Source organism: Lipotes vexillifer, unplaced genomic scaffold (assembly GCF_000442215.2).
Source record: "Lipotes vexillifer unplaced genomic scaffold, Lipotes_vexillifer_v1.1 scaffold192, whole genome shotgun sequence".
Taxonomy (NCBI): Eukaryota; Metazoa; Chordata; class Mammalia; order Artiodactyla; family Lipotidae; genus Lipotes; species Lipotes vexillifer.
In genome coordinates, this window is record NW_006780202.1 from 755,292 (window position 1) to 769,891 (window position 14,600).

General features: G+C 40.3%; 1 protein-coding gene across 1 annotated transcript in view; it reads left to right on the top strand.

Annotated features, from left to right (window-relative positions):
* The first annotated feature begins 1,328 nt into the window (after positions 1–1,328).
* The window catches only part of PRKAR2B (protein kinase cAMP-dependent type II regulatory subunit beta), a 113,287-nt gene continuing 100,015 nt past the window's right edge, over positions 1,329–14,600 (top strand). The window contains exon 1 of the mRNA XM_007453338.1: positions 1,329–1,629. Coding sequence (XP_007453400.1) covers positions 1,332–1,629 — 298 coding nt within the window. The 5' untranslated portion in view covers positions 1,329–1,331. The remainder of the gene's footprint in view (positions 1,630–14,600) is intronic.

The following is a 14,600-nucleotide window of genomic DNA, read 5'->3' on the forward strand; positions in this document are numbered from 1 at the left end:
GTTTCTGAACCATGTATGTACTTTTTTGTGTGTGTGGGTAGAAAGATAAGCTAAGTGAGCTTGCTATTGAGATATTTTATTTTACAATGATGGTCATGGTAAAAAATGATGTGTTTTAAAATACCGTTTAATTGGCAAAAGACATTTTCTAATTCAAAACCGGAAACATTCGCAGAATAAGCCTCATTTCAAAGTCCAGGACTTCTTTAAAGCACACATCTCGAATCCTATTTCTCTTTATAGTGAAGTACATATTCCTATTTTTGGAGATATAATTCAAAACCACTGAAAGCGTAAGGGAACTTTTAAAAAATAAACAGTAACAGTTTAATCAGGCAAAGGTTTTTTTGCTTGAGGGCCATCTGTCCTGACACTGACAGTTTATTCAAATTGCTGCACCATCCTGTTTGAAGGGCATCGACTAACTTTAAGTGCCTAACAATAAATGGCACATTTGTCTTAACAAGTAGTAACTGCATAAAGTGGACAATGGGATAGTATCAGTGAAGCAAAACAATAAAACAGGATGGATGGAGAAAGACTGGATAAAATGTGGCGAAAGAAAAAAAAAGGTGTCACAAAGATGGGGCATTATTTCTTTGTCCAAAAGATAACCAGTACCGCTATACGACTTTAAACAAAAGACATCACCCACACTTATAAATCCAACTAGATTCTCGGAGGAAAATAAAATGCCGCTACCGAGGTGGAGGCCGAAGTTTCAGGGCAAATCGAGTGGCGCCAGCTCTGCGTGGACTCCGTTGGTGAATGACGCGTGGGAATTCTGCCGAGTGGCCCGCCCGCTCCGGGGCGTGCGGACAGGTAGACGGCCAGGCGCGCCTGGGCCCGGGGATGACCCGGGGGATGGCCCCGGACCGCGCCCCTCGCAGCGCGCCCAGCCAGCCAGCCGGCGCCCGCCTGCGTTTTCAGCCCCTCAGCTGTCCAGGCACCCGGCGCCCGCAGGCAGAGGTTGCTATGGTTTCCTGGGGTCACGTGGGGCGCGCTGGCGCCCCCTCCCGCGCTCCGCGGCGGGGCGGGGGCGGGGCGGCCCAGGAAGGGGAGAGGAGCGGCCGCGGTGGGAGCGGGAGGAGCTGGAGATGCTTCCAGCTCTCCCGAGGCCGTACTCGTTCAGCCGCCGCAGCCGCACGGAGCAGCCGCGCGACGGGAGCCGCGGGCCGGGCCAGCCGGGCCTCCGGGGCCCAGTGCGCCGCGTTCGCAGCGGGTAGCGCAGCCAGCGTCGTCTCCGCTCGCTCGGCGGCCGCGGGGCCCGAGGCCGGTCCGGGGAGGGGGCGAGGGCGGCGCCCCCGGCGCCCTTTGGCAGGGGAGGCAGGATGAGCATCGAGATTCCGGCGGGACTGACGGAGCTGCTGCAGGGCTTCACGGTGGAGGTGCTGAGGCACCAGCCCGCGGACCTGCTGGAGTTCGCGCTGCAGCACTTCACGCGCCTGCAGGAGGAGAACGAGCGAAAAGGCGCCGCGCGCTTCGGCCATGAGGGCAGGACCTGGGGGGACGCGGGCGCCGCCGGCGGGGGCGGTACCCCCAGTAGGGGGGTCAACTTCGCCGAGGAGCCCATGCACAGCGGCTCGGAGAACGGCGAGGAGGAGGCCGCAGACGCAGGGGCGTTCAACGGTAAGGACCCGACCCCCGCGCGCCTCCTCCCACCCCCGCCGCTCCCCCTCGGCCCTTCGATCCCGCAGCTCGGCTCAGCCACCTCTCCCTGCCTTCCCCAGCTTCCCTACCTTCCCTTCGCGCCCACCCACTCAGCATCCATTTCTGTCTCTCCCGCTCGCCCACCTTCCTACTCCGCGCTCTCGTTGTGCCCTCCCCCTCGTCCTCTCCTCTGGAGGTGGGGAGCCCAAAGGTGAGGCTTCTCTGCCCACCCGCCCCCTCTCGTCCTGGGCTCGGAGGCAGAGTTTGGGGTGGGCATCTGAGAAACAACTTTCACTGGGGTTGGAGAAATTTCCCTTGACGGATGTCACTGTGCATAAATGAAGCTGGCCCACTTGGCATCCTCTTTCAGCCTTTATATTTATTAATGGAGTGTCCAAAGCGAAAAGGCGAGGGGTGTTCAATTCGGATTGGCTTTACTGTTGTTAGGACGGCAGATTCACTAAAAGGAGCATGAAATTGGACCCACGGGGCAGAACAAAATTTATGGTGATAGCTTTGGCATTCTTGGAAACAGTCATCTATTATTTTCCAATTTAGCAATACCGCGTTGTACTATTTTGGGACACACAACAAAGGATCCCGTTTAGCCTGCAGTCCGTGGGGTGTTTGGAATGAGGAAACGGGCTAATGGTTTGCTTTTTATTTGAAACAAATATTGAATGATTTGGTGCCTTAAAAAAAAAAAAAGTGTGTGAAAAACACTGTAGGAAGTTCTGAAAGCTTGTCGGTTGTCTCTAGAATGAAAAGCCAGTGAGTAATTGTAAGGACTGTGCCAGATACTGAAGCTAGTAAGAATGAATGGGAAAGAAAAAGGGATTTTCTCAAATAATTGCTCCTGGCAGGTCCTACCTCTTCTGCTTATAACCCTCTTTCTCTGACACACGCAGACACACTTACACATTAACAGCCTTCTGTATTTACACAACGTGCCTAAATCCCATCTTTGTGGCATCCCAAGCTAAAATACCCGGGTGTGCAAATGTGCAAGTGCTTTTTCTTTGTGGTGTAAGGCAGCCATGCATTCAGCATCGCACCAGCTTTTATTTATTTACACTTCTTGTGGTTTGTGTGTCGCAGTGCATTCCATATAATGAAACCATTTTAAAGTGTCATTTCCTTATATATGTTCCTAGGATGCTGTTTCTTTTCTTTGCAAAATTGTTGAAAAGTGTTGTAAAATTAAGGTATTTTTAGCTTGTCTGAAGCGGTCATAAAAAGCACTGGAAATTAGTGCTCTCTGAAGATAAAGGGAAGATTGTTACTTTAAAAATTTTAATTTTGGACTTTTTAGTGTTTTCAGGGGTAGGATAATCATAGTCTTCATTGTTCATTTTGCACAAGAATTTAATCGAATACTTTTCTTATTAGAAATGAGAAAAGGATAAAAGAGTACATATTTTAAACAGATGGGCAGGAGAAGCCAATGATGAATGACACAGAAGGGGTAGAGACATCTAATATATACTTCTTTTATGCTCCTGAGACACACATGTACACACGAGTACATTCACATGCACATGGACACACACAAAGAAAAAAAAAAGGACTAGTTTCCCAGATTGGAGAAAAGCAGGCTAAGGGACCTGATAAAGAACGTATATTCGTTCAGTACAATATATTGTTAGTATAAGTAAAATATTTTGTATAATGTTTTTGAAGTACTTTGCATTTATGATTCTGTTTTCTCTTTACAACAAGGTAGATTATACACAGAACAGATTCGAGTTTTGTTTTGCAATGAAATAAGCCGTTAAGTTCAGAGTGGTAGGGATCATTTTATATGGTTTTATGGTCTCCAAAGCACCTTTATTGTAAAAATTACTCAGTGTGAGTTTTACTAAATATTTGTTAACCAATTGCCCTATTTATTCCCCGTTCCTACCCGCCAAAGACTGTTCTCACTGCAACCAATTTGATCATTTTCCAGTGCACACATATGCATATACGTATAACAGAAACTTTGGTGATGGTACTTCCCTTTTCTAGGTGTAGTAAAAAATATCTGTTTAGAGTATTTTCGATTCTAATCAGTTCTCTCTTAATTTTTTTAAAGTAAATTGTGAGACCCCCAGTTTAAAGAGAATTTTAGACTACCAAGGGTTGGCAAACTGTTGGTAAAGGGCCAGAAAGTAAATATTTTAGGCTTTGTGAGCAATGTATGGTCTCCATCGCATATTCCTCTTCTTTTTTTTTTAACCGCCCTTTAAACACATATCCCTTCTGGAGGTTAAGGCTGTACAAAACTGGCCACAGACCAAGGCCATAGTTTGCCAACCCTCGGTCAGAGGGGAAGAAAAAGTCAAAATAATGCCATTGCGGGGCGGGGAGGGGGGAAACAATAGGAATGAGCCTATCAGTTTAATGTCTAGGTCTAAAAAAGTGCTAGAATATAAAAAATACCGATACTGGGTAATCCTCCTGTCATAGTAAAGGATTAGAAAAGTAAGTACTAAAGAAGAGTAAAGTACTAGAAGACAAGTCTTAATTTACTGAGACATAGCACAAGACCAAGTGGATCAGTCATTCTTAAACTTTGTATACATCTCAAGGATGTTTGATTCAGAAATGAACATTACCGGGTACTAGCACAAGACCAAGTGGATCAGTCATTCTTAAACTTTGTATACATCTCAAGGATGTTTGATTCAGAAATGAACATTACCGGGTACTATTCTTGGAGAGCTTGTTTGAATAGGTTGGGGTGGACATCGGGTTTCTTTTTTTTTTTTTTGCAGACATCCCAGCTCGTTCTGATATCTACAGTTCCCTGACCACACTTTGAGACATATTGGTCAACAGATAATGGTGATTATAATATCGCTTTCTCTTATTAACAGTTTAAAAATAGCTGCCATTTATTGACATTCACTGTGTGCTAGGCACTATCTGAATGTTTTAATTCATTAACCCGGCTTTTTAAGAAAGATGAGACAGACTGTCACTTGCCCAATGTTTCACAGCTAGTGTGCTGCAGAGATTGGAACACCTGTGGGCCTGGCTCCATCCCTGTGCTCTTAAGTTCCAGATTTTATCTCTGGAAGGGGGTGGGGCTGGCATCACTTGAGCGTCCCTTGTATGTCAAGCTCTACTTGAGGTCCTTAATGTGTTTTATCTTTAAGGCTCAGAAAAATTAACTTGTCCAAGGTCACACATAGGACTAGTAAGCAGCAGAGCCTGGTTTCTTACTCACATCTCTCTGACCCACGACCATCAGAGGTTTCTTTCTTAATGGAATTTGTTTGATGGGCTGACTCACAGGTCAGGTTTTCCTGGTTATTTTTCCAGTAATGGTGATAAATTTGCTTTGATTGATGCATACCCACTCTCATGAATCCCTTAGCACAATGTATTTGTCGATGGTATTTGTGAGAGGTTGGGCAAAAAGGCAAGTTTTTGACCGTGAAGCTGGTGCCCATTGACTCACATAGAGGGATCAAGCATATGACCTTGAACTCATAGTATGGTGGTTGAATCAAGCAAGTGAACCAGGGTTTGGGACCATGGCCACTGATGGCCCTAGGCCAAAAGTCAGATGGGTGAAGGTGGTCTTGACTTCTCTCCTACCTTTCCAAAGGATTCCTTCCTCTGCTGATTGATTTCCAATTCCCCTTGTATTCTTTTCTAATTTTATCACTTATAATGTTTACTTTCAGTTTGCTGTCAATTCTTGTTAAAAGGGCAACCGTTAGGTGTTAGAATGGCATTTTCCCCCCTTTCTGGGGGAAAAAAACTATAATGGAGTCTCTGCCCCCCTCTTCCCCATCCTACAGAAAGCGAACATAACATCACATGTCTCTTCTGCAAGGGCAGTGTCCCCAGGCTTGGAATTTGTTAGGAGGGTTACAGTAAGCCAAAGAGTTGGAATCAGTACCAATTTGGAGTGGAATCTGTGGTAATTAATACAGGCATCATTGTGAGATCTTGTGTTGCTCAATTACTTCTTCAGTGAAATGGCTGAAATTATAAAATGAAGTAAATAAAATTCTCAGTTGACAAGTAGTCAGTAACAAATTACATATGGACATATGAAGAGCAATCAAACTGGAAGAAAAATAAACTAGTATAAAATATGGAAGACCTAATGTTCTGTATTATGGAAGGCAGAGATCTGGAGTTCAAAGTGGATACACAAGGCAAAAATATAGAACCATAGCTTATAAGCAAGCATGTCAAAGGTATATAAATAGAAATTTAGCATGTAAAATCTGTGACTTAATCCTCTTAACTGATTTACGTCAAATGTTTTTGGAGAACTTTATCTACCTTTGCATTTTTACAGTTTAAGGGGATTGTGGAGACTTTACCAGAGATCCTGAAAATTATGCAAAATATTGGAAAGTTGGAGCTTATGGTGGGAGATTAACGGAACAAAGGTATTTATCATGAGAGGAAGTGGTTGAAAGAGAGTTAAGAGTAACATTCATGTGTCTGAAAATTTTTCTTAGAGGATTCTGAGCAAATATTCTTCATCTCTGTTATATACAGAATTAGAAGAACTAAGCTTCATTGTAACCTGAAGAATAAAAGTCAGAAATTCATCTGTCTGAAATGGCGTATGTGGTCTTCCAAAAATGAGATGACAAAGCAGTCGGGGTAATAGATTGACTTTCCAAGAATCTGCTGTGAAAACGTTCTTAAGCTTGTTCATACTGGGAGGCAAAAAATAGGTTGATCTGTATGTTGCATTCATGGCCTAACTGACAGCACGAAACTGTAGAGAGTAATAATCATAGCTTTAAAGGAGTGTTGCTTTGGCCAATTTTTTAGGCTCACTTCTATGGGCCCTTATTTAAGAACTTGCTCTCTCGATGGCTATTAGAGACTGTTGTGGGACAAAGCAGCCAATCCTTAGCTCTTGCCTCCTATTTCATGTAGCTGTCAACATATGACTAAAGAAAGACATTTATTCTAGTGGTGGTACTTATGCAGTGGACTGAAAGTTAAAATATCTTTTTAATATATTACGAAACTCTTAAATCCATTTAATCGGTTTGAAAAACATTCATGGAAGTCAGTTTTGGGGGGTTAACTTTAAATTCACACAACATCTATCTTCTTTTATGTATGAGGCGCTGTGTGAGACATGTTGACATGTTATCATAGTAACAGTGCCTGCCTGGTGAAGTTGTTAGCGAGGATAAATGGAGTAATATTGGCAAGGTCCTTACTGATAACGCACCCAGCAAGCGCTGATTACCTGTTAAACAAATGATCTCATTTATAAGAAGTATTCCAGAAATGTGTTCTTTCTGAGTAGCAATTTCATTGTGCTTGGTGGAGATGAATCTAATGTTTGCACTTTATAGAAAGATGAAGTAGGAAAGGAGCTTACTGGGTAGTTCCTCTTAGGATTTAATGTGAAGTTATGTTGCATAGTAATAAAACCAACATCCTTTCAGCTGATAATTTGTAGCTAAGCACACCAGGATTTTGTAATTAATGAGACTTTGTGGTCTTCGGCTATTACAAATTTATATTTGTAGTTTTAAATCCTCCTGAAGTGGATTACATCCTTCATGACAATGGCTAAAATGTTGAAGCCATTATTTTATTTATGAGCTTAAAACAGTAACGTTAGAGAAGATTTTAAAAATATTTTGAGTTATAGATGGTAATTGTGATTTTTCAAAGAAGAACAGTTAAGAACATTATTCATTTTAATAGTAGTATTAAATGGATTGCTTTAGGAATTGAAATTGGGAAATCAAAGGATTTTGAAAGAGTGTCATTTCTCAAACTCTTATCCATCTATTACTTTAAACTTTGGGAAAAGGGAGGGAGGGGAGGGATGGAGGGATGGGAAGAGAGAGAGAAGGCGGAAGAGAGGAGTAAAATTAGTTGGAACTTGTGAAGGGTTCTTTGAGTAACTTACACCTTTTCTGAAGGGATGGCAGAGAATGAAAATACCTAAACAAAAATTGAAGCACTGGATACTTTCGTATCTTAAAAATCAAACTCTTTAGCTATTATTTAATGTAAGAGCATTATAAGCTTTCCATTTGAAGACATGTAAGTAAGCTTTCCATTTGAGGTCGCACATAAAGTGATGTACTGTATCTGGGTGGGACAGAGTAAATATTTAATGGTTATTTATTGTTGCAAATCTCACTCCATGGATTCCAGTAAATTTCCAGCTGTCAAGGTTTTGTTCATAGCAGTGTCAGAAAACAAATGTGTTTCTTTTTCAGCTGTACTAACAAGAGACCTTTGAAATTGTCAAGGAGGAGTTTATTTGTGATCCATTAAAAAAGCCACTTAATGAGAGTAGTAGCAATAGAGAAGGCCTGCAGTGGAGGTTGGGGTTGATGGGGGAGAGGGGTTCAGCGAATGTGATTGAATGACTGAGCTTGGGGTCTGCCTTAGCAGTATCAGGAGTCACAGAGTAAAGGGGCCGAGACCTGGGTTAGCCCATGAGGAGGAGGAATGTGTGTAAGTTGAGAGGTAGGATGCTGTGCTCATTCACTCAGTGCAGACATATTTATAGAGAGCCAACTCCTTCCTTTTTTTTCTTTTTAAGAAAAAAGAAATAATTATTCTCTTAAGTTTTCTATCTCTAGACTTCTTAAGAAACAATTCTTTTGTCAGAGATTGTCTCATAGATAGAATATGTTGTCTGTTTCGCTTAACAGATGGAGCAGCTGAAAGCCAGAGAGTTCCTTGCCCAGATTTAGTCTGCTTTGGTCTTTTTGTTCATAGAATTATCACAATTTGTGTGCTGTTTATATTAACTTACATACTACGAATCCTTTCTGTCTTCCATCAGGGTGATAGATAAGGTCTAAAAGTCTAGGCTAAAGAGAAGTACTTTTGTTCTTTTGCCTTCAGAATTACCAATTTTTTTTTCTCTTTGATTTTTTTCACTGAGGTGACATCTAGTATTAGGTTTTATTTTTGTATCAATTGCTTAAGAAGAGACAATGGAAAAGAAAAAAGAGTGCAGTGACTTTTCTGAGGTGGATGAGTTATTGTCATCGTGTTCTTGGTCCTGTTCTTATTGTCCTTCCGCCTTATCCTTGCCGTTTGGTTGTGGTTGGGTCGGTCCCAAAACCCCATGTAAAAACCTCACTGTGATACTGATCATTATCTTTATTTTATGGGAGTGAGTTTTTGTGTTTCGGAAATTCAAAATGACTCAGACTGTTCCATTATGTAATTATTTTGTGGAAAGAATTTGAGCTAAAATTTTCAGGTCATGGCTTACATGAAAACAAAACAATCCAAAAAAAATCAGAAATATAAACACAGTTGGTGTAACATTTATAAATGTTTCAGCAATAGGCTCTGCCATGTGTAGCTTAATATGTTTGGAAACTAAAATAAAAAAACCATCATTCCAGTTGCTACTGTTTAAAAAATGTTTCTGTGTTTTACAGAAAGGCAAAAGGTCAAAATATAAACACATGTTCTACATAAAAGTGAAGCCAAGAAGATACACTGAATGCAGTGATTCCGGTATCCGTTTGGCTGGGGACTGACACTGTTTAATTTACATTAGCTATTCCAAGACAAAATAGTTCATGCGAGTGATATTGAGGGGAATTTATTTATTTATTTTTTTGGATAAAAAAGAAGGAAAAAGCTTCCATTCGTTTAAATACATTTTAGTTAGACTCAAAAAAGCATCTTTCCGAAAGGTTCTGAATTAATACATGACTCAGCTGTTTCATTTCAGTTGCTATAGAAAGCTAATGTTTGTTAAATGATATTCTTTTTATTTAATGATTGTTAACTTTTTTGGCTGCTTAAGTGCCAGACGCTGAATAAGGCTATTTATACATATCATTCAGCTCTCCCCAGAGTAAGTGGTAGAGTCAGGATTTGAACCTGACAGTCTGAGTTCAGAGCCCATCTCCTCAACCATGGTACACAGACTTCATTTTTAGTAACTCTTACAGCAGTAACATGGTTGAAAAGAACCACATATCAAAAAATAAGCTTCCAACTTTTCCTTCTAAAAATCTACAGCCTAGCTCAGCATTGATCTTTCCCTTTTACAGTTTGTTTTTTCCGTCTATTCTACGCAAATTAGCACTTGGCATACTTTTTTTTTTTTTTTAAGAGAACCTTTATTTTATTTTATTTTGGCCGCGCCATGCAGCTTGCGGGATCTTAGTTCCCTGAGCAGGAATCAAACCCAGGCCCTCGGCGGTGAAAGTGCGGAGTCCTAACCACTGGACCACAAGGGAAGTCCCAGCACTTCATATACTTTAGAAACTCAGTAAAATGTTTATTTTAAAAATGAACACCTCATATACTGAGCTGTTTAATTCTCAAAACCTTTTTGATTATGTACAGTCATTAGCAAAATATTTGAGTATACATATCCCATGTATGTTTTTATAAATTTTGTGCATGTACCAGTATATTAGCTTACTATGTATATGAGAAAGCATCCCACAGTATAAATTTTGAAAGGGAGAAGTAACAAGTAATTGTAAGCAAGTTCTAATTTTTACTACACCCTAAATGATTGCCTTATACTCTGCCTTGGGGTGCATGACCCCATTTTGGAGACCACAATCCTAACAATAGAACTTAACCCATACTCTATTAATATGTAAGCTAGCTGTAGTAAACTTTGGCTTCCTCTTTTAAGCTCCTGGATTATAAAGGACCTGCAGGTAGGCAGGGTCCTAATGTGTGTGTGTGTCTTTTTTAATAGACATTCATTAGGTAATTGTTTGACTCAGCCAAACTTTGGCAGAATAAAGAGGAAAATTCTTATCTTATAAAAAGGAAATAAAATCATGTTACCTGACAGGTAAGATCTAGGCTTTTTCTTTTAAATCTGTATTCCTGTCTGTACCTTGAACTTCAGCCTCGATTATAGAGTACTCATGTCCTTGGTGCACATATTGGGGATGTGACAAACAGAATCATACCATGTTACAGGTGTTTAGTTAAGTTTAGTTGTGGAAGTGCCAATCAGAATTAGAAGAAAATCTAAAGTTTAAAATAGTTTAAAAGATTAGGACCAGGCAACATCCTAAGGAAAAACATAAAATAAAATAGTTTAAAAGAAATGCAGTTACATAGGGTATCTGAGGAAGGCCATCTCTGGAGATGACAGTTGGTTAGGAGGTAGCCTTTTCACTATCTCCCTTTCTGTAACTTTTGAAAAAAAGCTTGTCATATACTTGTATTACCTATTAAATACATTTTAAGTGAAAAAAGACATGAAAGAAAGGCGATTCTTTTATAAATGTCTGGTGGATAGTAGATAAAACACTATAGAGGCACACAGTATGGTTCGAAATTGATGTAGCCAAATGTTCTTGCCTAAGTTCTCTTGGTCCTGGGTACCCAGTCCTCTTTCCTTAACTTTCTGCCAAAATCCCAGTTTTTCTCCAAAGGTGAGCTTACAGTTCACCTACCAGAAAATCCTTACGAGATTCTCTGGTTGACATGAGTGGTGTCAAAATGGCAGGATGAACGTGCCCTACTTCAGAGTAAGCTTGGCGGATGTCACATGTGCCTGGCACAGGTAGGCACGGAAACACAGGAATGAGCTCCCTCCCTCCAAGACCTTCTTGCACGCATCTCACTTGGCCCACAGAAGGTGCTCAAATACACTTTAAATTAACCTCAAGTTGAATGCTGAATGTACTTGAATGCTGAATGTCTCATAATAGTAAATATCTATAAGTGTATATTTCTAAAGTGATTGAAACCTTCTTGGGCGTGTAAATATTAAAAATAGCCTCCTGATAATCCTTTATATTGATGCATTTTAAAATGTTTTCATGAAATATAAAAGCCTTAGCCTGTGTTCCGTTTCATAGGTTTAGACTTCATTATATTAAAAAAAAAAAAAAAAGGTGGCATATTATATTTTGGCCAGATATTTGATCACTCTGCCACATGCAAAGAACACAAGTGCACAGGCTCGCCTTGCGGGTGAGGATCACACATTCTCAGCGAGGAGACGTTCTGACCCCTCTAAACTTCCCGTGTCACTGCTTCTGCTTCTGTGAGCCCTGTGTTAAATCCCAAATGCATCTGTTGCCCTGAACCTGCTTTGTCCTGTTTTCTCTCTCCATCTTGCCTCATTCGTGACACCTTGAAAGCAGGCTGTCTTCCTCCCTTTATTGCATGAATCCTGCTCACCACCCCCACCCCACCCCCCGCCCAGGTGAGCCCTTTGGAGCCCTCCAGTTTTAACTGTAGCTCCAGCGCAGACCTCTTGCCTTCAGATTTAGATTGACATATCTCCCTGCTTACCAGCCACCTCTGCTTGCATCTTCTTCAGGCACCTCCAGATAATTTTGTCCTAAACTGAATGTGTTATCATCTACCTCTATTATTATTCTTTCCTACTCATGTTACTTTTTTCCCACCACTGATTTGATAAACACAGTCGATAGAGCCCCTTTCCTCTCTCTGCCTCCTACTTCTTAAACCTGGTAGTTTATGGAAAACTAACAAAACAGATTGCTTTTATTGCTGAAAATTTTTAAGTAGTGCTGAAAAATCAGAAACACTGGAAACTTTTTACAAATATGACTTCACTTTGGCATAGGCTCTAGGTTTGAATCCTGACTCTGCCATTTATAACTTTTGGAACCTTAAACAAGTTACTTTACCATCTGTGCCTCAGTTTCCCCATCTGTGAAATGGGAATGATGGTAGTACTTACCTCAGAGGGTTCTGGTAAGAATAAATGAATTGACAGTGTGTGGCATATACTAAGCCTTATATATGGGTTTGTTTAAAAAAAAGAGAGGAAGGAAGGAAGAGAGGAAAGGGCAAGTTTTAGAAGTTAGAACCTGACGGTTTTTAAAAATGAAGTTTGATTTGAAATGTAAGAAACTAGAGATTGTTTTCAAGGCAGTGTAGTAATAGTCCTTAAAGAAAATGTTATTAATGAAAAATATAAAAGTAAAGTCTTCAGATCTTTCAGCCAAGTGTTTCAAACGTTTAAAAAAAACCCTGCTCTTTTAAGTCTCAAGTCCTCCTTTAATTCCTTTGAAATGCAAGGAAAATAGTCTGGCTTAAAAAAAATAAGGTTAAAAAAAAGCAATGGGATAAAGCTTTGCTTTGTTTTCACACCATCTTCTCCCTTGAGAATCAGTGTTTAACTGGTAGAATAAATAAATTTGTGTGTGCAAAATCTCCAAGTTTATGGTTTTATTCAAGTTTTAATAAGTTATTTTAAAACAAATTTGGCAAAGAGTAAGTAGGGATATTGAAAATAGTTACTTAATTTAAATGAGGCAGATGCTTATAGTAAAAAACATGAATATGTGCCTGAGATATAAATTAATTGGAAAAAATTGGTTGTATTAACTTGACAGCTTGTTGCCATTTCCTCATATCATAATATTTATGAAAGTAAGCTCATGGTGGGAGAAACTTTTATACCTAAGTTTTACATTAGAATGTGGTTTTATTCTGAAAACCCATCATTCTGTACTTGCTCCACTACAAATTGCTATCTTAATAGATTTAAAAAAAAAAAGACAGTTCTTTTGGATATCTTTGCTTTTACACAGTTATTCACAGGTCTTTGATTTTTTTTTTAAGGTGTCATTGATTTTTTTTTTTTTTTTAAACCCACATTTGTTTATTTATTTATTTTTGGCTGTGTTGGGTCTTCGTTTCTGTGCGAGGGCTTTCTCTAGTTGTGGCAAGTGGGGGCCACTCTTCATCGCGGTGCATGGGCCTCTCACTATTGCGGCCTCTCTTGTTGCGGAGCACAGGCTCCAGACGCGCAGGCTCAGTAGTTGTGGCGCACGGGCCTAGTTGCTCCGCGGCATGTGGGATCTTCCCAGACCAGGGCTCGAACCCGCGTCCCCTCCATTGGCAGGCAGATTCTCAACCACTGTGCCACCAGGAAAGCCCTGTCATTGATTTTTTAACGTTAGTTGTTGTTGTTTTTTTTAATTTTATTTTTGGCTGCATTGGGTCTTTTTGTTGCTGTGCATGGGCTTTCTCTAGTTGCAGCACACTGGTTTCTCATTGTGGTGGCTTCTTGTTGTGGAGCACGGGCTCTAGGTGTGTGGGCTTCAGTAGTTGTGGCTCATGGGCTGTAGAGTGCAGGCTCAGTAGTTGTGACGCACGGGCGTAGTTGCTCTGTGGCATGTGGGATCTTCCTGGACCAGGGCTTGACCACGTGTCCCCTGCATTGGCAGGCAGGTTCTTAACCACTGTGCCACCAGGGAAGTCCTTGATATCTTATTTGACTGTCATTAACAACAGTTTACCAACTAAGCAATATTATGATCTTTGATTCCTCATAATACCTTAAAATAATTTTCTTATAATTTCTTTTTTTTTTTATTAATTAATTAATTTATTTTTGCTGCTTTGGGTCTTCATTTCTGAGCAAGGGCTATCTCTAGTTGTGGCAAGTGGGGGCCACTCTTCATCACAGTGCGTGGGCCTCTCACTATTCTTATAATTTCTTAAAAAGAATTCAGAAGGTATTTTAGTGTTCAGATTTTAAGAAAAAGGCATTTGCAGAAAGGATATTTAGTGAAATATATTTTAGGAGCACATTTAGCATTAAAAGGGTACAAGGCTTCAGTTATGCAAGATGAGTGAGTTCTGGGATCTAATGTATATAGCATGGTGACAGTTACCAATACTGTATTGTATACTTGAAATTTGCTGAGAGGATAGATCTTAAGTTAAATCTTAACACACACACACACAAACACACACACACACACTATACACACACACAGAGGTGACTGTAGAGGTGATGGTTAAATTATTTAGCTTGATTGGGATGATCTTTTCACAGTGTATACATATATCAAAACATCAAGTTGCACACCTTAAATATATGTAATTTTTATATGTCAAAGGTAATAAAGTAAAAAAAAAAAAAAAGCAGTGCGAATTAATCTGGTTGGGCTGATAGTATTGAGGATACTGAGAGATTTTTATCTCCAAAACCAAGCAGAGCGGAAATTTTCTCTCTTTCC